Source organism: Oreochromis niloticus, linkage group LG15 (assembly GCF_001858045.2).
Source record: "Oreochromis niloticus isolate F11D_XX linkage group LG15, O_niloticus_UMD_NMBU, whole genome shotgun sequence".
Classification (NCBI taxonomy): Eukaryota; Metazoa; Chordata; class Actinopteri; order Cichliformes; family Cichlidae; genus Oreochromis; species Oreochromis niloticus.
Genome location: NC_031980.2, coordinates 31,901,908 through 31,928,975, shown reverse-complemented (window position 1 = coordinate 31,928,975; position 27,068 = coordinate 31,901,908). Strand labels below are relative to the sequence as shown.

General features: G+C 41.8%; 1 protein-coding gene across 1 annotated transcript in view; it reads left to right on the top strand.

Moving 5' to 3' along the window:
• Positions 1-27,068, top strand: part of large1 (LARGE xylosyl- and glucuronyltransferase 1) — a 54,925-nt gene that overhangs the window by 15,136 nt on the left and 12,721 nt on the right. The window contains exons 3-10 of the mRNA XM_019346207.2: positions 2,549-2,847; positions 5,676-5,763; positions 14,658-14,782; positions 14,929-15,100; positions 19,863-19,967; positions 20,267-20,379; positions 23,488-23,613; positions 24,567-24,722. Coding sequence (XP_019201752.1) covers positions 2,549-2,847; positions 5,676-5,763; positions 14,658-14,782; positions 14,929-15,100; positions 19,863-19,967; positions 20,267-20,379; positions 23,488-23,613; positions 24,567-24,722 — 1,184 coding nt within the window. The remainder of the gene's footprint in view (positions 1-2,548; positions 2,848-5,675; positions 5,764-14,657; positions 14,783-14,928; positions 15,101-19,862; positions 19,968-20,266; positions 20,380-23,487; positions 23,614-24,566; positions 24,723-27,068) is intronic.

Here is a 27,068-nt window from a genome sequence, read left to right as displayed (position 1 = left end):
GGTGATGGTAGCTGTGTAGTCTGTGTATAGAGGGAAGTCCTTGGATTAAGGGGTGGAACTGTGTTGTCAGTGCGGTTATGGCTTTTGGGAAGAAACTGTTCTCGAGTCTTTCAGTCTTTGTGCTGATGCACCTGTAGCACTTCCCTGAGGGAAGCAGGTTGAACAGGTCAAAACCAGGGTGGGAGCTGTCTTTGGTAATGTTTGTTGCTCTGCTGAGGCAGTGGGAGGAATAAATGTCCATCGGGGAGGGGAGAGCGGAGCTGATGATCTTCTGTGCTGCCTTGACTACTCTCTGAAGCCTCACTCTATCCGCCTTAGTGCAGCTGCCGTACCATACTGTGATGCAGTATGTCAGCAGGCTCTGAATGGATGAGCGGTAGAAGGTCAGCAGTAGGTTGGAATCCTGTTTTGTACATCCTGAGGACCCTCAGGACCCTCTGCACTTCCTGAGGACCCTCAGCCACTGCTGGGCCTTCTTGACGACCGTTGTGATGTCGTCTGTACAGGAGGTCTCAGCGGTGATGAGGACACCGAGAAACTGGCAGGTGTGGACCATCTCCATACACTCACCATTGATATATATATAGGGGGCTAAGTCAGTGCTGTGCACACAGCCCTGTGGGGAGCCGGTGCTCAGCGTGCGAGTAGAGGAGAGATGAGGGCCGAGTCTTACAGTCTGGGGCCGGTTAGTGAGAAAGTCCTTTATCCAGGCACATGTAAGAGCGGGGAGGCCAAGAGTGACCAGTTTGGTCTTGAGTGACTATAATCCACAAAGAGCAACGGCGATGGAGTCCCCTCTTGATCTGTTCGCATGATATGCAAAGTGGAATTCAAAATCCTGCTCCTCATATACAAGGTCTTAAATAATCAGGCATCTTATCTAAATTACCTTATGACATCTCCCCCCATTAAAGAATTCGTTTCACTTCACTTCGGATTGCAGGCTTTGTTGTTGTTCCTAGAGTATTTAAAAGTAGAATGGGAGGCAGAGCCTTCAGTTTTCAGGCCCCTCTTCTGTGGAACCAGCTTCCAGTTTGGATTCAGGAGACAGACACTATCTCTACTTTTAAGATTAGGCTTAAAACTTTCCTTTTTGCTAAATATATATGTACAGTTAGGGCTGGATCAGGTGACCCTGAATCCTCCCTTAGTTATGCTGCAGTAGGTGTAGGCTGCTGGGGGATTCCCATGATGCACTGAGTATTTCTTCTTCAGTCACCTTTCTCACTCACTGTGTGTTGGGTTTTTCTCTGTATGTATTATTGTAGAGTCTACCTCACAATATAAAGCGCAAGGCGACTGTTGTGATTTGGTGCTGTCTAAATGAAATTGAAGTGAACTGATTTGAATTAAGACAGGGGTGTCAAACATGCGGCACATGGGCCACTGCTGGCACACGATACAATCTGGCCTGTGAGAACATTTCATATGTCAGTTATTAATTAATAAACTATATACAAAGTGCCTTTGAATGGCAGAGATGCAGTAATGTCTTTATTTAGCACAGAGCCATGGCTCAATGTCTGAGTGTCTAAATGAGTCTCACAGGTCTGAATGTGCACTTGAAACCATTTATAATTTGATCTGCTGCTCACTGGCCTCCTCAGAATGCAGACTTCAACATTGTTGAAGCAGTGTGCGATCATCTTGACAGAGACTGGAAGAAAAGGCAGAAACATCCAAAGAACTATTTGTGAAGACTAGATATATGACCGATATTTTACTCTAACCTGAAAAACTTTGTTATTTGTTATTTTCACTGTAGAGGATGTGCAAAAGGGTGCAGCTATTGCACTATGTACTGTACATTAGATGGAGGAGTTGTACAGGGAGATGGCCACAGCGAGGAATGATTTCCTGTGTTGTTCAGTGGTGCATTATGGGTAATCTCAGTCTCTCACTGAACATGCTCCTGTGACTGGCCAGGTAATGGAGTGGGTGGGAGGTATTGTCCAGCATTGTCCTTGTCTTAGACAACATCCGCCTCTCCGACACCACCTTAAGGGAGTCCAGCTCCATCCCCACAGCATTACTGGCCTTGAGGTTCAGTGTATTGAGTCTGTTGGCATCTGGGAGCCTCAACCTGCTGCTCCAGCAAGCAATAGTATAGAGAATGGCACTGGCCACACATAAAAAATCCTCAGAAATGAAAGAAAGTTGTCCAACAAAGTTCAGGTTGTGCTGAAGAATGAAGATGGTCGTACCACTCCTAAATCAAGCCTACAACTGCACTACGTAGCACAGCACTTTATGTTTCTGTTGTACCATTCCAGATTAATAAGATATGTCCATGGGTATGAGCCATGAATAGGAATAAATAACAGCTGAAGCTCTAGCCTTATACACTTGACACACCTCTTCTTGGACAAGCTACTTACCTGCCTCAATTTAGATTTGTTTTTGTGCAGTGACGTTTCATATCAGTGGTTTCTCTGTATAGAAAAACCCACACTGACCAACCCATAGTGTTCAACTTCATATATATTGGCCACTGACACTGATGTTCTTAATCATGTTAAATCAGTTTCTCCCTGTTATAATTCCACAGTGAAGCCCCTCCCTCTTTCTCCATTGGAAGCCCTCTCATCCACCCCAGTGGGCGGAGCTGGTGAACGGCAGGCGTTAGAGTTGCGGGTTCGGGTGGTGGAGGAAGAGAACCGGGCGCTGCGCCGAGAACTTAGCCGTCCACCTAGGAGCCCATCTGCACAGCTTCCGAGCAATAATCATCGTGGCAACCAAAGCCGAACACATTCAGAGGAAGGCACAGGTGACAATGAGAGCCAGAAAGCTGTTACAGTGGGTAATAGCTCAGACTGTGTCCGGCACCCAGTGGTGGATAAGTGTGAGGTGAGATATGTTTAATGTATATTTGTCCTAGCAGGTTTCATAAGCAGGGTTTCTAATACTACAGTGTTCCACCCACAACAGACCATTCAAAGTTTCTGCTCAGTAATGCAGTATGACCTTGAAAGATGTTTCCACATACCACAGCACTGTTAGCATAGTATGACTGCCTACTACAGGATGCCTTTAGGCATATTTTAGCCTACTCCTCTAGTTAATTGCTGGCCTCCTCACCGAGATATGACTCTGTGAGGAGGCTTGATAATGTAAGCTTTAATATATCCATGTTGTGATCCACTCATTGACACAGTATCAGTGTCCTGCCATGAATCATAACGCACTGTGATCCACAGATTAAAGAGCCCTCAAATCAGTTATGCTGAATCACATATTTCCCTCAATATCCTTTGTATGTGACAGAAGCCAACTGGCTGAGAGGTCTTTTGCCCACCTATTCTGGTTTTGCCCCACTCTTAACCGCATTCTGGTCTGCAGTGTTTCAGTGGTTTTCTGGATCATTTTTCTGTAACATTGCCAGATTTTGATTTGGAGCAATATTTAGATGCTCCTCAGGGCCACATCAGCTGTCGCTCTATGTTCAGATGGCTGTGCACCTTGGAATGGAGGTGGCAAATAAACTCATCCTACTGACTTGGAAGTCAGCTACCCAACCCAGTTTTGAACACTGGCTCAACGAGATGCTGTCTGTTCTACAACTGGAAAAGCTTCACTTAATATAGTTGGCACTAGAGACAAATTTGGGAGGATATGGTGGCCTTTTTTGGCTGAGTGTAACATCAGTCTGCGCTTATAAGAGCACTTTATGTCAACTCATTTTATGTCAGCTTTTTCTGTAAAGCGATTTGCTAATTGTTTATCCAAGGGTTCCTACTGTGACTACTGTCACTGTGACTACTATTGTGAAGTATAACCTCTGTTTCTGTACCTTTTCTTCTTTTTGAACTTTCTCACGGTCTGGCAGCCGACATATTTGTCTTTTTGTTGTTTGAACTGTTTTTAATTTAATTTTTTATTTATATTCTATACTAAACTGCTAAGTAAGATATTGCTAGAAAAGCGGCCTTAAATCATCATAGCTCACCTCAATGACAAGAGGAGGACTTTCAGAATGGGCAATAGAGAGGAGGTTAGAATGGTTCAGGCACTACTGAAGGACAAGGTCATAGAGGGTAAGGACGACTCTAGGAGAAAGCTAGAGTGGAAACTCCAGCAGAACAGCATGAGAGAGGCGTAGAATGGCATGAATCACTTAATTCAGGCCATCCAACAGCAGATGAGCTGGGGACAATGAGGACAGAGCCAACGAGCTGAATGTGTTCTTCAACAGATTCAACACTGCAGTGAATGCTCCATCTGGACCAGCCAGTGAGCACTGTGAGGGTCATGTTTTTCGGCTTTTCCAATGCATTCAGCACTATCAGACCGACCCTCTTGGGTGATAAGCCGATAGCGATGCAGGTAGATGCCTCTTTTGTGTCCAGGATTGTTAATTACCTGACTGAATGACCACAATATGTGCGTCTTCAACATTTGTGTATGACAAGGTGATCAGCAACACAGGGGCACCACAAAGGACCGATTGTGGATGTTAGCAGGACCAGGAAACCTGCGACTCCGTTTTAGTCCAGGGAGTTGATGTGATTCAGAAGACCCTTATGAAGAGAATATCGAGGGAACAGTTTACCCTGCCCGGGATAGGGTTACCGGGGCCCCGCCCTGGAGCCAGGCCCGGGGAGGGTGCCCAAGGGCGAGCGTCTGGTGGCCGGGCCTTAGTCCATGGGGCCCGGCCGGGCACAGCCCGAAGAGGAGACATGGGCCCATCCTCCCGCAGGCCCACCACCCGCAGGAGGCGCCATAGGGGTTGGGTGCATTGTGTGCTGGGCGGCAGCCAGGAGCGGAGGCCCTGGCGGACTGATCCCCGGCTGCCAAGACTGGCAATAGGGACATGGAATGTCACCTCTCTGGTGGGGAAGGAGCCTGAGTTAGTGCGTGAGGTTGAGAGGTACCGGCTAGATATAGTCGGGCTCACCTCTACGCATGGCATGGGCTCTGGAACCAGTCTCCTGGAGAGGGGCTGGACTCTGTCTCAGTCTAGAGTTACCCCTGGTGAGAGGCGGTGGGCTGGGGTTGGTATTCTAATATCCCCTCGGCTTGCTGCCGGTACGTTGGGGTTTTTCCCGGTGGATGAGAGGGTTTGTTCCCTGCGCCTTAGGGTTGGGGAACGGGTCCTGACTGTCATCTGCGCTTTGGCTGTCACACAGCCTGGAAGACTTGCTGTGGTAAATGGAACCATGAAGGAGAATCTCCAGCCATCTGTTCAACTACATGTTGTGAAGTCAACATATTGTTGAGAATTATCAGAATATCTGCTCTAAATGTATGAAGATATTATCATAAAAGTATATAGTATAGGATCATAAAAGTATTATCAAAGCTATTTCCTCACTCTTCTCATTAAAACGTCATTAGATTCATTAGATTCATCTTACAGTTGAGTTTTATACACGTCTGAGAACTTTTGTTAGACAGTTACTATAATTGCCCTTTGCAGTGGACTCACTGCAGTGCTTTTTACAAGTAAAAAGCCCCAAAACTGCAAGGAAACAGACCATAAGCAAATAACTTGATATGATTTAGCTGATCAAAATTCATCTCTTGATGCTTTGAAATGAGGTGGAATGAGTTAATGAATGCTCCAACACACAATCACTGTTGTCTTTTTTTTTTTTTACTAAGCCAGTTCACAGTTATACTTTGTTCCTTGTGCTGTGCACATCTCCTTCTTAATCGCTTTGTCATTTTCTCCTCAGACCATCCATGTGGCCATTGTATGTGCAGGTTACAACGCAAGTCGAGATGTGGTGACACTGGTTAAATCTGTCCTCTTCCACAGGTACAGCAAATCTTTTCTCCTTTTCTTAAAATAAAAGACTTGGTGGAGTATAATTCTGTTTTTCTTATTGTTTTTGTGTACTTATATATACACACTGATTAGTTCATAATGTCTTCCAAAAAACTGATGTATTCTGATAAACTAAGAATGAATCAAATGAATTATGAAAAAAAACATAGGGGCAGGCATCTGCAACCAGTGTGTGCAAAAAAATAAGTACATAAAATAAAGTTAAAGATGGCGACTTCAGAGGACTTCAGGAACAGTGGGAGCCAAGACACAACCACAGAAAATGATAACGCTTTGTATTAAAATTTCATGCACTGTATGTCAACCAACAACAATAACCAAAATACTGTGCGAGCACAGATACTAAAGTAAGACCCAGTTCCGGCCTGTCGGGTGATCTGAGCAGTTTATTGGTGTGAAATCAGTCTAACGATTGATGTACGGTTTGCACAGTTTGTCCTACCACAACTCAGGCAATCAGACTGCAAGATTCAATTCCATAAGGGGTGTGGCACAACATCCTTTGCAATGGAAGATCATCATTCTTCTATGGATTTCCAGAAGGTCTAAAGTTCGAAGTTCTCTGGGGACTTTCAGTCCTTTGATCACCAAATCAAAAAACCTGACCTAAGAGCAAGGTCAGAGTTACTTTAAATGCACATTATCCACAATTAACTAACAAATATCTATAAACATTTGTGCTTGAGGAATGAAGCATGAACAAAATTAGTTTTAAATTCAAGTTCTGTTTTTAATGTGTTGTACATTACATGGCAATCTAGTCATCACCAGTCATGAAACCATAGTTCTGTTCTCCTAAAGTCATGCAAGTCCCTTTGCATCCGAAATGGCTGTGACTTCACCACTTGAGGGAATAGCCCCTGGTGAGTTTCTGACACTTTACTCTGTTGTAAAGCATCGGTAAAAGCTAAGCTCAAGCCTTGGAATAAATATTGCACAATGGATATCAGTGGGTTTCCCAAGTGGGTGTACTGCAGTCTTTCCGGTTGAAGTCTGCTTCTCACTGAATGCCTAATAGTGTCCATTTTTTTCAACCTTCCACACTTTGCTGTGAGTCTTTGTTGTTAATGGCCTTAGGGTCAATGTCAGAGTCATCTCCACTTAGGAGAACAGCATCAACAATCAAGTGTTTTTCACTCTGCAGTGGTCTCTGGATTATCATGAGACAAGTTTTCTCTGACCACTGTATCATCAACACCTTGGCTGCACTATCTTACTATCAGCTGCATCAGAGCATGATTTAGGAACCTCATATATTGTGGTGAATTCAGTGGTTTCTTTGTGAAGCCTCTCATGAAGCCAGATGGTATCCTCCTCTGTCTCAGAAGGCTCAGTCTCATCATACTATTTAGCTGATAACCGTGTTATTGGCTTGTGTTTGAATTTTGTCATAACAGGCTTCTCCCCAGTTGGTGTGTTGAAGCCACACGGGAGTAAGAGATTTCGATGAACGGTTCGCTGAGTAGCATCTTTGTTCTCGGGTTTTATTGGGTAAATTGGGAGATCTCCATCTTGTTTTACCGCAACATAAACATCTGACTCCCACTCAGCAAGTTTATGTTTCCCTCTCAGGTGGACAGCATGAATTAAAACAGACAATCTGTTTTGACAACTATACATTAATTCATAAGGTGAGAATCCTGTTACATCATTCTTTGTACAATTATACGCATGGACCAACAGTTTCGAATAGCTATGCCACTGTGATTTGCCCTTGTTTTCCAATGTGCCAAACATCTTCAACCAGTCCTATTAAAACACTCCAGTGTTTCCGGTGGTAGGGTGTGGTATGTATTTTGTGAACACCAATGTTTTTGCAAAGTTCTTTGATGATGTGTGATTCAAATTCAGGCCCTTGGTTACTGTGCAAATGTTCAGGAATCCTATAGTGGACAATGGAATTACCCCACAGGCACTTGGCTGTTTGAGCTTTCTGGTTTGGTGTTGGGATGGCAATGGCAAAATGCCCTTAATATTACTCAGGCTCTTTTTGTCCATTGAGTCAATTAAGAACACAGTGTTAACAGGTTTTAACCTTTTCCCTCAAAATCTTTCCCTCAACATCTGCTTGACCAGTAAAATCTTGTTCTCACCGAGGTTGATAGTACGTACAATGCATAAGCGGCCCATATCATCATGGAGACTCTGGAGGACTGCATCTCGAAACTGTTCAGGAAGAACAATATGCCAGGTTACACAACCTCCAACTTGTTGTGTCCGGTACAGTATTTGATTGTGTAGCTCAAGAAGACTGAATTGTCGAATTAGCAAGGGGATATCGGGCAGTTGCTTTCTAAAGTTGGGTGAAACCTTGTTCCCAGTCTCAAGTTGAGCTATGAAACATGGGTCAGCTTGTTGAGCTGGTCTTAGCTGCTTTACTGGCATGTGGGGAATAACTGGTAAACCACCCCACTGATCTTAATTTATAAACTCATCTGGTTCATCAGCTACAGACAAGGCTGAGTGTTCTAGGGTGAACGCACACTCCACATCTGTGTTTTCACTTGGATTACAGCCAAGGAGATGCTTCTCACAGATAGCTGGTACCACGTCTGGGCCAAGAGTGATTCCTTGACGAGACAGACAGATCTGTTTCAGTGAACCACTGTTCACTGAATGTACTTTCCCGTTGTTTTTCTGAAACAGTGTCATTGAGCAGTTTTCCATGTGGTCACATTGAAAGACCATCTGCATCAGAATTCAGCTTTCCAGCTCTGTACTGAAGGTGAAAGTTAAACATAGAAAGTGCTGCTAGCCAACGATAGCTCACTGCATATATTAAAGGACTACTGTCAGTTACGACCGTAAACTGGCTACCATAAAGGTAATAACAACATTTTTCTGTAACTGCCCACTTTCGGGCTAAAAACTCTAATTTGTGGGCATGGTAATGAGACTCACTCTTAGACAAAACCCTGCTAGCATATGCTATGACTCTTATCTGACCCTCCTGCTCCTGATACAAGGCAGTACCAAGTCCCATAGTGATGGCATTGGTATTCAATTTCATTTCAATTCAATTTTATTTATACAGCGCCAAATCACCAACAACTGTCACCTCAAGATGCTTTGTATTGTAAGGTAGACCCTACAATAATACATAGAGAGAACAACCCAACAATCATATGACCCCCTATGAGCAAGCACTTTGGCGACAGTGGGAAGGAAAAGCTCCCTTTTAACAGGAGGAAACCCCCAGCAGAACCAGGGAGGGATGGCCAGCCAGATTTTAAGTCAAGGACAGAGAACCACTGGGACTAACTCAGCGTGGAGAAGGTCTCCTCCAAATTCGGGAGTGCGTAAGCATCTTTCACTGTCTGCAAATTGAGCTTTCTGTAATCAACGCAGAGACTCATGTTCCCATTCTTCTTCCTCACCACCACTATGGGCGAAGAGAATGGTGACGTGGACTCCCTGATTACACCTGCCTGTTTAAATTCTTGCAAACGCTTTCGGACAGCTTTACTGTGCTTAAATCGAGTCTCATCAGACAGCTTGAGCAGTGTTTTACCTGATCTCCCAAAGTCAAGTCATCTAGAACCACTAATGCAAGTGTGAGAACTTCAACCTCAGCACCCAAAAACTCCTTGGGGAATACAACATTAATCTCAATGTAGCCTAGATAATGCATAGATTGGCCATTGGCTTCTTCAACCTCCAAAAGCTCAAGGATTGCTCTGATCTCATGTTGTGGAATGTTCTGATTGTAAAAAGACTCGGGAACTGTGGTAACCTGGGAGCCTGTATCCATTACGCAGCTAACACAATTGCCCTCCATCTGAACCTGTGCTGTAGTTTTTGCCCCTATCAAACCTTTGGGTAATTTGAAATGACCTCGCTCAGCATGCAATGTTAACATCACACACTTCTTAGCGGTACCTTTCGGCTTTTTATCAGTCGTACGTGTTTGACCCATTGCAGTCCCCATCTGTCTCACGACAGGGAATGTCTTCAGTTTAATGAAGGTTTTCCTTTCTGGCGTTCCCATAACTGCTGACAAATTCTTAGTTCCTTCTTTTTTGCAGCTACCAAGGCATGAGTTGAATCTAACTCACAGGTGGCCACAATATGACCATCCTCCCCACAATGGAAACACTACCACAGTTTTGGCTTTAAAGTAGAGGTGCTGTGTAAGAGGGCCCTGGTTTGGTCTTTGCATGGTCAGGTTTTTTAGTTTCATCTTTCTGCATCTGTTCTTTGTTAGAAGCAGTCATTTTCATTTGTTCCATGAGGGAAATCAATTGGCTTTTCAGGTCAGCTTTTTCAGATTTTCAACCTACTGATGTTGCTTGACTCAGATTCACCCTGTATTTCACTTGCTGAACATTCTGTCTATGGGAGACAACCTTCAGTTTTGTAGTACAGAGGTGCGGTTTTATTCAACTACTTTCTGTTTCTTGCCTATTTTCTGCAGTACGCAGCAGCCACAAAAGCTCAGCAAGTGATGGGGGTTCTTGATTCTTAAGTTCTAGCTGCAGAACAGCAAGCAACAACAGCTACTGTAAAACTGTTTCAGGAAGTGTTTGTCGACCTGTTTGGCTGTATACTTCCCTTATGTACAATGCGGTTCAATGCCACCTGCAAGCGATGGAGGTAAGCCGAGGGTTTTTCCCCAGGATCTTGCAACGTGCTCATGAACCTCACCAACAGTGCAGAGTCTAACAACTGCAGATAGGTAGTTGGTGCCACTTCGGGTCCAAAATGTCAAACTATACCTGAAGCTGGAATAAGAAGGCTCTTGAGATTTTTGAGTCTTCTCCAAGTCATACTTGGTGCATCAAAAGTGGAGGAGAAGACATCTCATAGGGCTCCCCTTCACTGAAAAAGTGAAAACATGATGGATCCTCCTCCTCCTGAGCAGACAGTTGCCCGAGCAGTCATCCTGTTGGATTGTTCTGATTGTGTAGGGAATCCTGCTGAATGAATCAAAATGTGGAACAGCATCTGGGACACTGATCAACAGATCCACTCTGACCTTGTGACAGTATTTCGTCCCTCTATTGTCACCTTGTAATTCATTATTGAATATGATATTAATTCCCTGTGAAACAAGTTTAAAGATGTGTGCCATTTCATTCTTTATATTTACTGTTCTGCTGCTTAATTTCTGCCACTAGATGTTTTAGCAAATTAATTTTTTGCTACCAGTTAATCTCTTGCCTAAATGATGGAGAGCCTTGTAGAAGAGCCTGTCTGTGTGACTGATGCTGTCACGCCTGAGAGATGGCCGTTTTATGCTGCACTCTGTCACATAGTGGAGGTTCTTATCATTGTCTTCTGTTCAGCAGCCACTGTATATGTCCTGTCCCAATAATACCAATTTAACTCAGCAGATAAATAATGTCATCAGTTTCAAAATGAGCCTATTTTGTCTTTGCTATTTTCTGACACATAAGCTAAGATAAATTGACTGGTTGTTATATAAAGTGTGATAAGCACTCAAAGCGCTTTGTACAACATGCCTCATTCACCCACTCATAGAAGCACTTTTTTTTACTACACATAAGTGCTTTCTGTCACACTCTGATGAATGCATCAGAGGAATAACCCAAGTATACTTTGGCATGCAGACTGGAGCAGCCATGGATCAAAACATCAACCTTCTGAAAAGTAGATGACCTCCTCTACCTCCTGAGCTACATCCACCCTGCATTACAATGGTGTATGCTAATATTAAGACAAGTAGAAAATGTTGAGGTCAGCGTGCAAGTAATCTCTATGACCTCGCAGCTCAGGCTTCAGACTGCTTGAAGCACTCGGTTCAGAGAGTTTTTCCTACTCTTGGCTCTGTCTGATGTCAGTGAGAGCGAATATCTCCGTGTGGTCATCTCAGACACACATCTGTGACTGTGAGCCACTCTTATGTTTTTTTTAAGGCTAAAGTGGCCTGTTCCAGACAGATAACCTCAAGGGCTGCACCAGGGAAAAAGTAAATACTGTTGCCACAGTAACATAGCGTTGTTACACGTCTACAAAAAAAGCTTTTTAAGCAAGAGATTGGGCTGAACAGTTTTTGAAAAATGAATGTGGACAATGTATGCCTATTCAACAGTTGTTACTTTGAACTATGACTACCGTCTCACCATACCTTCCCTACATATCTATTTTCTAACTAGTTACCATTTCCAAAAGTGTTACAAGTAATGAGGTGTGATCAAAAGATTCTGAGAACAGATCTATAAAATCAAAAGCCTGATCTGATGTAAATATGGCCAATGTGACACTGAAAGTCAAGGAAGTTATAGAAGGCCAAACGTGATGACTGGTTGAGTCAGTGAGTGAGCATTGTCTTGGTGCAGGTTTGAGCCTGCACAAGATGGGACTCTTTTATGCACCACAGTTCTGATGTTTCGGCTAAATTTTCTCCGTCATTGTTGAATATGTTAAAAGTGCATGATTGGGGTCTTGATCTTACTTTGGATTGGAAAATGTAGTCTCTTGCACTAAAAACTGCTCTACCACAATTGAACTCTTATCTCCAGTGAGGGTCTTTCACAGAAAAGTTGGGGTGGTTTAAAAGAGAAGTGGATGTAAACTTAAACTTCTAAAAATGTACAGTAGACTGGCACACCACACAACAGAAGCACTCAGTCGGGTATATTAAAAAAACAGATATATTAGATATGTTAAAGCACAGTCATATTGTCACAAAGCGGCCGGAGGCCGAGCACCAAAAACCAAACCCACGTGCAGGAAACCAAAGGCGGAGGCAGAGTAAAGGGTTTAACAAAGGTTTATTGACTAACACCAAAATGACGTTCACGTTAGTACTTGATTTAAGGCTTGATATATGGGGCGTGAGGGTCTTGGCCAGGGGAGAGGGATAAGCAAGGGGACAGGTCCAAGAGAGCAACGGCAGCTGCTGGTGGTTAGGTACATATGTGCAGGTGGGAGATGGAAGCGTTGAGGAAGAGGTGGTGCGGTCCAGGTGGGTTAGGTGGTGTGTGGCAGCTGTCCTGAGTGGTGAAGGTCCCGAGGTGGTATAAGGGCAGGAGGGCAGGCAGGTGAGGCAAGGAGATGATTCCGAGAGCTGGCGGGTTAACCAGATTTCCAGAGAGTTAACCAGAGAGTCCAAACGTAAATGGAAGTCAACATTTACTGTGACAACTTGACTTCATCATTGTTTATTTGCACAGCTATAATGACTTCATTTGAACACATACGGAGTTAGTACTTAGTACTTCCCCAGATAGTCTGCTGTATTTTAAGGGTGTCAAACAGATTTCCAAGATGAGTGATTCGGTGTGATGGAGTTTTCCTGGAGTAAATAGGGTAGTTGACGAACTGGTGAGGAAGCAGTGTCAGCAAGCAGCTTAAATCTCCAACCTGATTGCCTCAATCAGCTTCAGGTGAGGGAGGCTGTAGGCCCTGCCCATGGGTGGATACCAGGGAGGTCCAGACCTTCAATGGAATTTTACAACCACACACCCAGACGGCCAATGGTCTGACTATTTGGGCACTAAGAGGGGAAAAGGTGTCCCAGTTGCGCGCACACACACACACACACACACACACACACACACACACACACACACACACACACCATCTGTTGTAGTTTAGGATAATCCTTCACTCTGAGCAGATATAAGCAGAGTGGATCTTAGTCTTGTGGATTTGTCTTTCACCAAATCCACAAGGAAACGCCATTGCATCATGAGGATGAAATTGTCATGGGTCACTACATCCTAATAGTTTTTATAATCAGATGTACGTGACATATTTGCTTGCTTTTTAGCGCAATCCTAATCGTCCCATCAATACCTTGTTGCTGTTTGTCCAAAGGATGTGAAGGTCTTTTCAATGTGCACTGCTGTGTTGACAGCTTTTCTGATTTTCTGGGTTCTGATACATTCTGACAGCTCCCAGCCTTCAGTGCTTATTGAGCCAGTGCAGCTGACACATTGATACACAAAGTCAATCAGCATAAGACACCCCAGGGTGCTCACATCCTCAGCTTAGTGTCACTTTCCTTTGACCTGATTCAGAAGTCCTGAACACCTATTTTATATCCCCATCCCTCACACCCCTTCCCTGAGCTGAAGTGAGACGTAAGATTATCATCTCTCCATCAGTGTGCCATGTCTGTCTCTTGCAGCCTCAGGGTTTAACGCATGCATTTATTAATGCTGAAACTGAAACAACTGGACTTGCTTTCTTTTTCTGGAGTTCTCAAGCATATCACATAGTCTTATTGACCTGGAAAAGTACAGTTTATATTTATGTGCTAAACAAGAAAAGATTGGGTTCTAAGACTACAGCAAAGATGAGTGCATTTTGGAATGGATATGAAAACAGTTTGCGTTCCTGTACCTGTACGTCTTGTGCCTTATTAAACTCAGTCTCTCACAAACATTGCTAAAATGGTTATTCTTCTAGCAGACAGCTCATGTAAATAAACACAATGAAAAATGTGAACATGAGCCTATTGCCCACTTGTGGCATTAATAGATCAAAAGTTCCCTAAAAATGTTGGTGGATGTAGGACACAAGAAGGAAATAATGCTGCTTTCAGCTGTTAACTTATCTGCTTTTCACAAGCTGCTGAGTATTCAGATTTTTGTTGGCTGCTCATTTAATATACCATCTGTGTGTTAGACATGATGTGTAGTGAACATTTTTCAAAGAATATGAGAAACACATTTCTATATGTGGATCATGGTCACATTGATGACGTTTTGCAGAATTTATTTAAAGTTTATCCAGACATTGTGTAACTGTGTGCTTGTAAAAATGGACAATTTGTCCTTTCTATTCAGTTTCATTTCCAAACTCCCACTGTGCATGTACTGAATGTTTTGTGATATGATGCAGGAAGTAAAAAGTAAAAGCTGTGAATTCACTGGAGCTTGGTATTTGTGTGTGTCTACAGGCGGAATCCCCCTTCATTTCCATTTCATCACAGACTCCATTGCTCAGCAGATCCTGTCCTCCTTGTTTCATACATGGATGGTTCCTGCTGTCAGGGTGGACTTCTATGACGCAGATGAGCTGAAGGTGGGGAACACAGACTCCATCACCATGCTTTACTGATTGGGCTGCTTAATGATCTCATGGCTACTGCTTTATTTAATGTGACACATTATGAGCTATTTCTGTTTAACAGTAAATGATCCCAACCCTTATTTCCTCCTGTGTTTCAGTCCGAAGTCTCATGGATTCCTAACAAACATTACTCTGGGATTTATGGGCTAATGAAACTGGTACTGACAAAGACCCTGCCATCAGATCTACAGAGAGTCATCGTTCTGGACACAGACATCACCTTTGCCACTGACATTGCTGAACTCTGGGCCGTCTTCCACAAGTTCAAAGGTAATGCAACTCCTTTTCTCTCAGATGGATGCCCCTCCCTGAGCCTGGTTCAGCCTGAGGTTTCATCCTGTTAAAAGGGATTTTTTCCTTCCCGCTGTCACCAAGGGCTTGCTCAAATTGGGTCGTCTGATTGTTCGGCGTTTTTCTGTATTATTGTAGAGTCTTTGAACTCTGAACTTAAAAATGCAAGGCTGAGATACTTTGGAGGAGTGAGAGTGGATATACTGAACAACAGATGGTTAATATGGACTGAAAGCAGGAGGAAAAGAGAAAGACCTCAGAGGAGGTTAATGTATGCAGAGGCTGGAGGATACAGGGACAAGGTGAGATGAAGACAGATGATCCAGCGTAGCAAGCTCAAACGGAAGCAGCTAAAAGAAGGGGAAAAAGAATAATAAAGAAAATAAAGTGCCTCGAGGTGACTGCTTTTGGGATTTGGTAATATATAAATAAAACTTAGTTGAACTGAACCTACAACATTCCTCTGTTCCTACTTTTATGAAAGGTAAAAAGTTTCATTTTGTTATAAAAACTGTTGTCCAGACTCTTGCTCTTATTGTTTCTACTCCAAATGTCAGGCTTCCTCATATCAGTGAGAGTAACAGAAAAACCTCTCTGTGTAATGCACTTCAATAGCATTGCAAACTAAAACCTCCAAAATGTTCTTATTCTTTACTCAACACTTCCCCAGTTCTATTGTATCTGACCTTCATAAAAGATGGATTATTTTTCTGTGGTATACAGGATTAGCTTCACTGACATGCACGTATAAATTGTTATATTAGGTATGTGCTCTGGCATTTTCTGCTGTTCTTATTCTAAATGTGGGAATTCTTCTTTGTTTGGATACCTAACCTGCTTCAGTATATTGAGGATACTACAGAGCTCTACATGCTGAGCATGTTTGTCCAGTCTAATGTAATTGCTGGGAGAATGGGCCCCAGTACTCATAGGTGGTTTGGTCACATTATTGAATATTTTTGCTGTTTTATGGATTATATTAGCAAATATGGAGTTACAAAACAAAACATGTTACAGTTAGATTATCATTCTTGACTCTATACCACACTTCCTCATCTGTCATCAGGCCCATGTGGAGAAAAGTAAGATGTGCAACTCAAGTCTCCAGCAGCCATAAAACAAGCGTCTGGAGGCATGCAGCCGCGAGTCACTTTTATGAGCTCTTCAACAAGCAGCCCTCCTCCATTCATAAGCCAAAGCCGGAATCACAGGGCAATATTTCACCATCACATAATCACAGTTTGATTGCGTTATTGTAATACCATCATGGCAGGAGATGAAATTTATATTTAATTTACACATTAAGTCTCTGGCAAGCAAATTGACCGGACACAGATCCGATCACAGAAACCCGTGTTTGAATTTCTGCCCCTGCCCATCTACACAAGACAGGGCTATGGTGACATTTTCCCTCTGAACGGTTCCTGATGCAGATCCAGAATGAGTGAACCTCTCACTTAACACAGCCTGAGGAGAGAGAGAATCTGAGCATAACACAGAATGAGTGGCCCTGGAATCTACAAGAAATTCCACTTCCTGACCACAAACTAATGAGGAGCAGGAGCAGAAACATTACAAGTTACAAGTAACACTTTACTGTAACGTAATGTACACGCGTGTGACATCCGTGGCAGCAACAGATGTGTGCAGATCAACAATGGATAATATGGAGTGCGGGAGAGAATACGGCCATGCAGCGTTTAAAGCGTGGAAGTACGGACATTACTTTGAGTTTGTTTCAGTATAAAGTGACAAAAACATTAGCATCCGCTGTATGCTCTGCGTGAGAAGAAAACTTCTTTCTACAGTGAAAAATTAAACTTCAAATCTGAGCAAACACCTAGCACACTGCCACAGGAATGTGAAATTAACAGAGAAACCCCCAGATTACCCCCGGGCAAACCTCCACCCGCCCCACTCCTGCTAAACAGGTGAAAATAGATTTAAGAGCGACAGGACTTAGTGGCGCTGAATCTTTGATTTTATGTATTTTTTGCCGTGTTTTACTTGCATCTATTTGAAAAAGTGAGTGTAAATACAAAATTTATTTTATTTTATATGATGGACTATGCAGAAAATTTCTTCAAGTCAAAGACAGCTGCATATAATTTTTGCTTAATGCAATGTGTATAAAATTAAAACAGTAAACCTTATAAAACAATTTTTAAAAGAGAATTTTTCATTTGATTCAATTTTATATGATGGATTATGCAGAAAAAATAGAATTGAGCTGAAAGGTCTATTGCTTTATTAAATATTCAGGTTGTGTATCATATTTTTTAAAAGTAAATGAGTACTAAAGTAACTAATTACTTCTGAAAATAAGTAATCAGTAAACTAATGGGATTACTTTCTTGGAGAAGTAATCAGTAATTAGTAACTAATTACTATTTTCAAGTAACTTGACCAACGCTGCTAATAAGTTCATCAAAAAATAATATGTTGAAAAATGTTACATGAACTTAAGCTATTTGAGTTAGTTGGACTGTTTTTAAAAAAATACGTTTACTTAATTTAATTTAAGTAAACTTATTATTTAACTTATTATAAACTTATAATTTAATTTAAGTAAAAATCTTAAGTGGCTAAGAGGTGTAATTTGATTACACCTCTTAGGGTGAGTAATTGGGCCAAAGAGCTGCGCCCTGTCTCTGTCACTACCACTCGCACTCCTGCTTAGTTCAGGTGCTGTAGGAACATTCGGACAGTGCTGTTTTTGATTTATTTCATGATGCAGTCTAATACTGAATAACTGTTTCCTGTGTTTGTTTTTTTTCACTTGGAACTCAACTAATCTCACCCAAATATTGTGGCCATCCAGTTTGATTAACCTTTATAAACTATAGCTTTTTGTATTTGAGCTCTGCTCAGGCAGATCTGTGTCCTTTGTTTTGTAGCCTTTGTAAAGGAGCGCCCTGCTCTCTGCTGCCTGCTCCAATAAGCTCTCATTAATCTTCCTTATAGCCTTCATTAAACCTGCCACCACTGCACCCATGCTCTTCTCTCCAGGCTCCTACTGCCTCTTTCCTCAACCTTTATCTCTGCCCAGCTTCCTTCAGTAATCTCTCACCTTAAAGCCCACATACTCCCCTCCTGCTCTCTTCTCTTAATCTCCCAGTTATATTTAATTCCACCCATTTGCTGTCTTTATACTTTTTGTTCAGTGGCTCAAAAGCTTTAAATGTATGAGTGAATTCAATTCTTGCTTCTTTTCATTGCAGCATGGTTCAATTTATGAGGCAACTAAAGTTTATGACACTTTGTTGTGTTTAACAAAAAAGCTCGTTTTATGATATGATTAGGTTTCTGTTGGATCTGGATCTGGATCTGGATGTTAAGATATTTGACACTAAAGTGTCGGCCACTGATGCGTCCAGCTTCCATCTCTGTCTCTACATAATGCACACAGTAGGAAAACCAGGAGTAGTTACCCAGAATACATTACTCATTTTCCCTTTATTCTAGGATAAAACTAGGATAAAAGTTATCAAGCTTCTAATTTGCTTTTTAAACTGATAAAATCTGAGTACAGTGAGTTATCGAGCGTAGTGACCTTTCTTTAACATTCCTTGTAGAGAGACGATTGATAGGAGAGAACATGTAAACTCCACACAGAAAAGCCCCGGCCAGATAGTGGATTCAAACCCAAGACCTTCTCGCTGTGAGGCAACAGTTTTTCACTCCACTATTAAGTTCATGTTATGTCATTCTTGCAGTTTTAATCTAGTGTTATTGCTATTGAAACACTTTCTCAAATGATGCAATCAACCCGCTCTAGAAACGAGCAGATTGTTTCTATAAATTCTCTTATCTAAACAATCTTGTTGTAGTTATTTTTAATCCACATACGTCCTTCTAAAGTCCTGCTTAACTCAGTTTGACGTCTGCTGTGGCAGAGCGTGCGGAGTGGAGAGACATTGGACCCAAATGCAGACACTTCGGACAGACTTAAACCGAAAGTGAGCCTTTATTAGCAGCGGAACAGAACACAAATGCAACGTGAAAAGAGACAACGACTAAACTACAACGCCTAAACTGGGAAGAAACTAAAACATAGGCTCATAGCAAATGATGATCTGAGATGGGGAAAGTGGAACCATCAGGGGAGATAAACAGGCCATCCAGCAGCAAACCTTAAATACACAGAGGGGTAACAAGAGGATGGGAAACAGGTGGGAACACAGCTGAGCTAATCTAACAAAATGAGACAGAAAACATGAGACATTCACAAAGATGCAGACTTGAGGCTGAGACATGGAGACACGACTGACTGGGGAGACACAGGAAATGCAGAACATAGAGACAAGGGTGTCTCGACATGAAACAAGGAACACCGACTATACGCAGGCTAGATAAAAGGTGAGGAAGAACTAAGATCACAATAACCTAAGAAATAAAGATAACTAAAACCATGAATAACAATAATCAAAGAATATTAAATCAAAAACACAAACAGTGGGTCACCAGATCCAGGACCATGGCATACAGTTATTCCTCCCAACATAATCATGATGTTTTGTTCTCATCCCTTATGAAATGCCTTTTTTTTTTTTTCCTCAATAAAATGCTACAAATCAAAAATTACTAATGACATTGCAGCCACTGTGCAGCAGGTTAGAGTTGAATAAATGAAGGTTGTGGAGATAAAAAGATGCTTGTTTGAGGTAAAAAAAACAAAAAAAACAAGTGAGAACAGTCATGATGTGTGTGGTTTTTTTTTTGTTTGTTTTTTTTTATACAGGTCAGCAAGTTCTAGGTCTGGTAGAGAACCAGAGTGACTGGTATCTGGGGAACCTGTGGAAGAACCATCGACCCTGGCCAGCACTGGGCAGAGGCTTTAACACTGGTGAGTACCTTATAACCTGCTTTTAGCATGCTAGCTGTGTCAAGTTAAGTCTAGATGACAGAATTTAAGAAAGGAAACAAAGTGAGAAAACCTGAATGAGAAACAACACTTCTGGCACTGCGTCTAGCTGATCTTAAGGAAGGCCAGCTAGACGCCAGTCACTCTGTTTCTTAAGCTACCATCTTTGTTTGTACCCTTGTGTGTGTGTGTGTGTGTGTGTCTGTGTGTGTCTGTGTGTGTCTGTGTGTGTCTGTGTGTGTCTGTGTGTGTGTTTGAGCATGTGTGTGTCCACTTTACAGGGGTTATTTTGCTCCTCCTGGATCGTCTGCGAAAGCTCAGATGGGAGCAGATGTGGAGACTGACTGCAGAAAGGGAACTAATGAGCATGCTGTCCACTTCCTTGGCAGACCAGGTAAGACACACACACACACACACACACACACACACACACACACACACACACACACACACACACACACACACACACAGACAGTGTCATAGCTCACATCACAATTGTGTAATTTAAATTGGGAAAACAGCTGTATTTGAAGTAGTAGTGTTTTAGGACTTACATAATTAAATAAACCTGTTGTGCTTTCATATACTGACAGCACAGCATTATGGTGCTGCACCAATGTAAAAATGTCCTTTAAATTTGACAACTGTCCATTCAGTGACAGTTAAAATCTGAACTGTTACTGAATGAAATCATCAAGAAAAGGTAGTCGGGACTGGTGGGTAAACCTGCCATTATAATAAAAGTCATTAAAAAAGATTTTCAGTTGTGTATAATTAGTATGAGTATGTTGTATCAAATGTTGCTGTCAATAAAGGTTATAGACACTACAAAAAACAATTAATGACATGTTGGATATTGGGGACTGAACTGTTCAAATGTTTTTGACACTCTTTAATTTGTTGACAACAAAATGATGTGACAGCAGTAACTGGAAAACAAAATCAACTCTGGCCCTGTTGGGGTCAGAGGTTGGGGTTCCCCCCCCCCTTTGGAAATGGTTCTGAAGGTCAGTTATCCACTATTACTGTTTTTCCCCCCAAAAAATATCAAAAAATTCACTGGCCCCAGCAAAGAGCAGGGACCTGGGAGAGAAAAGTTATTTATTTTTATTGGCTGACATCACAGTTGAAACACTGGAACATGAACACATAATGGTAAAGGTTCCCTGCAAAAGTCTAAATCAGGCATTAGTCTTAAGCTGGGCATACACTGTGCGATTTTTTTTTTTTCCAGTCGCGTTATTCAGCTCCTGCTCAAACTGTACGATTGACTCTCAGGGGTTAGAAGTTCGTAGGTCACAATGCAGGGTCTCACACTATACGGCCTGATCTGATGCGACCTGAGTGCTCACACTGTGCGTCCATAACATGAAGCTTATAACACAAAATCTGTCTCTCGCTCTCCCTCTGTCTTTCACTCACACAGACACACACACCACCACCATCAACTTTGCTCAATTGCTAATGAAAAACATTGATCAGGCAGCTGTGATTGAGCAGCAATGTCCATCCAACTCTTTTCACGGTTGTTGTGATCCTGATAATTTTGTGAGGTCACATCGAAAAGACTCAGATGAGCTTGCCAAAGTTCTACAAGTTGTGCCTCCATCACACGTTGCAGTGCCGTGTTGCTCTGTCTTTTCACTTTCATTTCTGTGTTTGCGCGTGTGCAGTGTGAGAGGCTGTGTTGACACCCTCACGACGGCCGAGAGGATGTCAAACAGGTTTGATTTTCTTATAACCAAACGATTGATGATCGGGAGCTGGTCCTCAGGAGTTAATCGCTTCTCGTTACCCCACGTATACTGCACGATGCACGACACACGATTAAGGCGAAACTCGGGCCGATCCCCAAAACGGTCGCACAACTGAAAAATCGGCTCAAAATGGGCCAAAAATCGCACAGTGTATGCCCAGCTTTACATTGTATCTCAAAAGATATAGTTTTAACCTTCAAGGGTCATCCGTTTTCTCACACTTATCTGGGTCCAGCTTACAGAGGCAGCTGTCTATTTATAGACGTCCTCCCTCAACTTGTCAGTGACCTGCTTCACTCTTCGCTCAGTGAATAGGACGTCAAAATAAACTTCTCCACTTGGGGCAGCGAATCCTCCCTTAGCTGCATGCAGCCCTTTGCCATCTGAGAACAGTAGTGTCAGATTTAGAGGTGGTAATTCTCATTTCTGTTGCTTTACACTTGGTTGCAAATCACCCAGTGGGAGCTGGAGGTCACTGCCTATAAAGTCACTTGCCTCACCTAAAAATGTTGTTCATAAAATTTAGGAACAGAATTGATAACAAAGGGTCCGACTTACTGCTGGATCGAGAGCTTTCACTATAGTTGTACAGGGACCTAATGGCCCATACCAATGAGCTCCTGCCACACCTGAGTTTTTGCTTCAGCTACTGCCGGATCCATGCTCCTCTTGGCTTGTCAGTAACTGACACGCACAAGCTAAATAAAATTTAATTTAAGACTCTTTCTCCACCTCTGAAACTTTGTTTGGATCTTCCGCAAAACTAAATATACTAAATAACTGGAGTCCTGTCTTGTGCCTGTGCCAGGATGATAGAACTCTCATGTATATGTTAGTGATCTACACAGTTTTCACAGTCCACCTGGGCATACCTATGTGCCACTGGTCACAAAGACATGTTATCATACTCTGAGTTGTTCCACATCAGCAGTCACAGGGCAAACACTGAGAGCTTTGTGAAGTTATCCTTTTTCCATTTAGTTATTCAGAGCTTGTCTAGATGAGAGGTATGGTTATGAGATTTAAATTAAACCTTCATTAAGTAAATTCCCGCAAGGTAGGCAGTTTGGAAAACGAGCAGGCTCCTTTCAGCTTTCCATCTGCCTTCTGTTATATGACTTCCTTCCATGGACTGTCAGCCCACTTTATTGTAGTATTCATTACATGGTTAAAGAGTTTTTATGTTTCCCATTAGGAAGCTAAAGCTGCCACTTAGACTTTTGCTTTGTGAGTCTTCAAAAATCTCCAAGTTAAAGAAAAGTCTGTCAGATGTAACCAGACTTCATTTCCTCAAAGCAATTTGAAGTTTTTCGCTTTATGAGAGTGAGTGTACGTATAAATGGACTGTATAAGGATGAACATCTGCATACATACAGCACACTTAACAAGATGGTGGCTGAGTCAGAACTATGAAACTGGGCCCAGACCAGTAAGATTCCAGAATATCTTTTACACTTGCTTTTTATTAAAGATAAAACCAGGAGGCAGGTAGTAATCCCTCCCACCTCTCCTGTTGGTGATGATGATAAAATGATTCATGTGTGTAAAAAATCTAAATAAATCAATTAAACACAGAAAAATACTCACAGAGCAGATTCCAACTTCGGTCTTTAAGTAAGCATTTGTACCACATTTAAAACATTCAGCAAGACATATCTCTTTTTCCCAGATTGAAGAATGGAAAAACCTAAATATGTGTTTTTCTGTGTGGGGATATCATATCTTATATGATTTTGTGTCTGCAGGATATCTTTAACGCAGTGATCAAACAAAACCCGTTCCTGGTTCACCAGCTGCCTTGCTTCTGGAACGTCCAGCTGTCTGACCACACCCGTTCCGAAAAGTGCTACAAAGATGTGTCCGACCTAAAGGTGAGATCTTGATAACCCCGTTATGCATTTATCAAGACAGATATGAACTTGCTCGGAGGTGTTCCCCACTTTATTTTACTTTCCTGTTTTCAAATAACTACACATGTCAAACCTTGCATATGAGTACTATTAAAAAAGCCATTCAAAACTAGCTCTAATGTTAGTTGTTAGTGCCATTAACCATGCTCTTTAGATTTACTGCTCCTCTAAACTCACATCCAAAATAACACCAGCATGTAGCTATTACTGTGCTTACCATCCACACTGGTCTGTGTAGGTTTTCAGTCATGCAGGTCAAGGTAGACTATAATAGAAAATAACTGGGCGTCTTTAACTTTCCACACTAGCGCAGCGCTTTTGAGACCGTTAAACAAAGACATTAAGAAGCACTGCTGAATCAGTTTTAGGAAAAGCTCAATCAAAAGTGAAACCACGCCGTAAATAGCCTCATACATGTTTTGGCAGTTTTGTGGATTCTTTCTTGTGTTTTCTTCTATAATGCATCTTCTGGCATTGGATAATGCTGCATGTGCTCCTCGCACGGTTGGCAGTTCATTCTATGTCCACAAAGTGTTCTTGGCCAAAACATTGAGTTGCTGACAGTGACAAACGAGCATCTTGCACGGCATTGCTGCAACGTATTTATATCAATCTGCATAAAAAGTGCAGTTGGTGAAATGGCACCTTTGTCTAAAGCACTGAGTGAAGTAATTTCACATCTTAGGAAATGGTATAATGAGGCTTTTCTTCACTGCTCTCTCATTATTTTTGCCAGGTATTGAGCCAAATAACGGACAAGTGTTAACAACAAGTAGTAACTTTGTTCTCAACTCTTGGCAAAGCGCAGTGTAAATGTTTTGTTAGAATGAAGTTGGTTTATTGCTCTGATTCTTTAGAACATGGTGGTACCAGAAGCGTCTTCACTGCTCTCAGTCTGTGGTTCTCCTCAACAGGTGATCCACTGGAACTCTCCAAAGAAGTTGCGAGTAAAGAACAAGCATGTGGAATTCTTTCGGAATCTCTATCTTACCTTTCTGGAGTACGATGGCAACCTTCTGCGACGAGAGCTGTTCGGCTGTCCCAGTGAGGCTGACCACAACAGTGAGAATGTATGTGGAACTGCACCTGTACTTCTGTTTCTGTTGTCAGTGTAGTGAAGTTATTTGAGATGGTGCTGAACCACTGTGGGATTCAAACTGCCATCATCCATTTAGTTAGTTAGAAACAAGTTACATTTGTAGCAAACAAACAGTAAATTTCTTATAAATTGGAACATAAGGCAGAAATTCTCTTGACTCTTGACTTAGTATTGACAACATACATGTTGAGTTTCCACATCTCCTGATGTACCTTCTATGCCCAGTATATTAAATTAATACCTGACATGGTAGGTTCAGGGTACGCTGGCTAGTCAGACATGTAGATGAAAGTTACCGTTGAGGATACTTTGTTCAAATTTTTGTAGTGGTTGCACATGGACATTTTGCATCACCTACACTCATGATGCCTTTACTGCTTCTGAGGTGTGCGCCAGGTTTTATGAATTCCTATCCTTAGCCCTTTAACAGGAGGACACATCTAGCAGAAGCAGGCTCAGGGAGGGATAGTTATCTGTTGATGGTAAGGGAAGGAAGGAAGAAACCTATATCCATATATATTGTACTTCCTAAAGTTTTTATTGACATGACTCGTATTACTTTTATGCTTTATGTGTTCCCAGTCAAGTTGGCTACTGAAAGTATTCAAATGTTTTGGGAGGGGTTTTTTTGGGGGGGGGGGGTCTGAATAACGTCATACCTGCTTTGTACATTCTACAAGTATAATTAACACACAAACACTGAACAGAAAATCTAAAACTAAGTGATCTGATCTTTACATTTTAAGAGAGCAGGATTGTCGTGAACCACAAATTGGACTCAAATGCAAACCCACTTAAGCAAAAACATGAATTCAAAATGAATGAATACAGTTTTATTGCTGAGAACAGAGGGAGGGACACAAAACTAAACTGGGAAAATCTAAGAATATGAACTCATGGGGAAACACAGGGAGAGACACACAGCCATGAGGGAGGATGCGACAGAGGACTGAGAGAGACACTGACCTAAATACACAGAGGGATAACAAGGAAGTGAGAAGACACAAGGTGGGCGACTGGACTGAACAGAATAAACATGAAAACGCAAGACTTTCACTATAAAACAGGAAACATGATGTGGGAGTGGAGGAGAGGCAGACGAGGGAGCGAGGGAACACGAGGGATAGCACAGACATGACACGCTGGGGAAACATGGGGAAAAAACCCCAGAATAAAACACAAGGAACCACAGCACAAGAACTCACACCACGATATAAACAAAGACACAGAGGGCAGAGACACAAGTGGGAATCCAATAAACTAAACTGAACAACCTAGGAACCATGGAATAAATAATGAACTAACAAAATACAAAAACACAAGAAAAACTAAGAACGCTGGGTCAAGATGACCCAGGACCATGACAATGATTCTGTGTTAAAAGACATTACCTGTGCTTGTAGCATATCTGTGCAATTTTTATTTTAGCCAGAGGAGCTCAAGTAAGTTACAGTGTTACATATTGGACATTGTAAACATATCCTGGAGTTACAGAGGATAAACTTCAGTGTTCATTAATGAGTTTCTGTGCTTTTGGAGCCATTACTAATCTGTAGAATAGGAGAATGAACAGAGGTGTGTCTTGCCATAACAGTCCCACAGTAAGCACCCTGCTGCCCTCTACTGTCAATAGTGATAAACATTTACTTAAACAAAACTCCAACCAGGTGAAACTTGTATCCCCAACACACAAACAGTGTGAAATATACTATGTTCACATGTCGGTAATAATGCTAATGATCAAAGTCAGTGGCTCAGATTGACGCAAAAGTGCCACTGACCTTCACAGTCAGCAAAGAGCAGACAACAGGTATGTTCTTGCTAGAATCATAACATGCAGAAACTTTTTAGCACATGAAATTACATTCTTTTAGGTTAGGGACAAAATGACTTTTAGACTCGCAATAAATTCATTGTGCAAACCTATGATGATGCAATAGATATATATATATATATATATATATATATATATATATATATATATATATATATCTATATATCTATATATCTATATTATATATATATATATCTATATATCTATATATATCTATATATCTATATCTATATATATATTATATATATATATATATATAGATATATATATATAGATATATATATATATATATATAGATATATATAGATATATATATATATGAGTGGGCACTTTAACACTCAACAGGACTCTCTGATTTGGAAGTATTTTTTTACTTTTGCAGGTTTATTTGCATTAACCCCCCCCCCCCCCCCCCCCCCCCCCCAAGTCCCCCAAAAGAAGAGCTTTACTAACAGACCAGACCTGTGACTGTTATAGAATTGC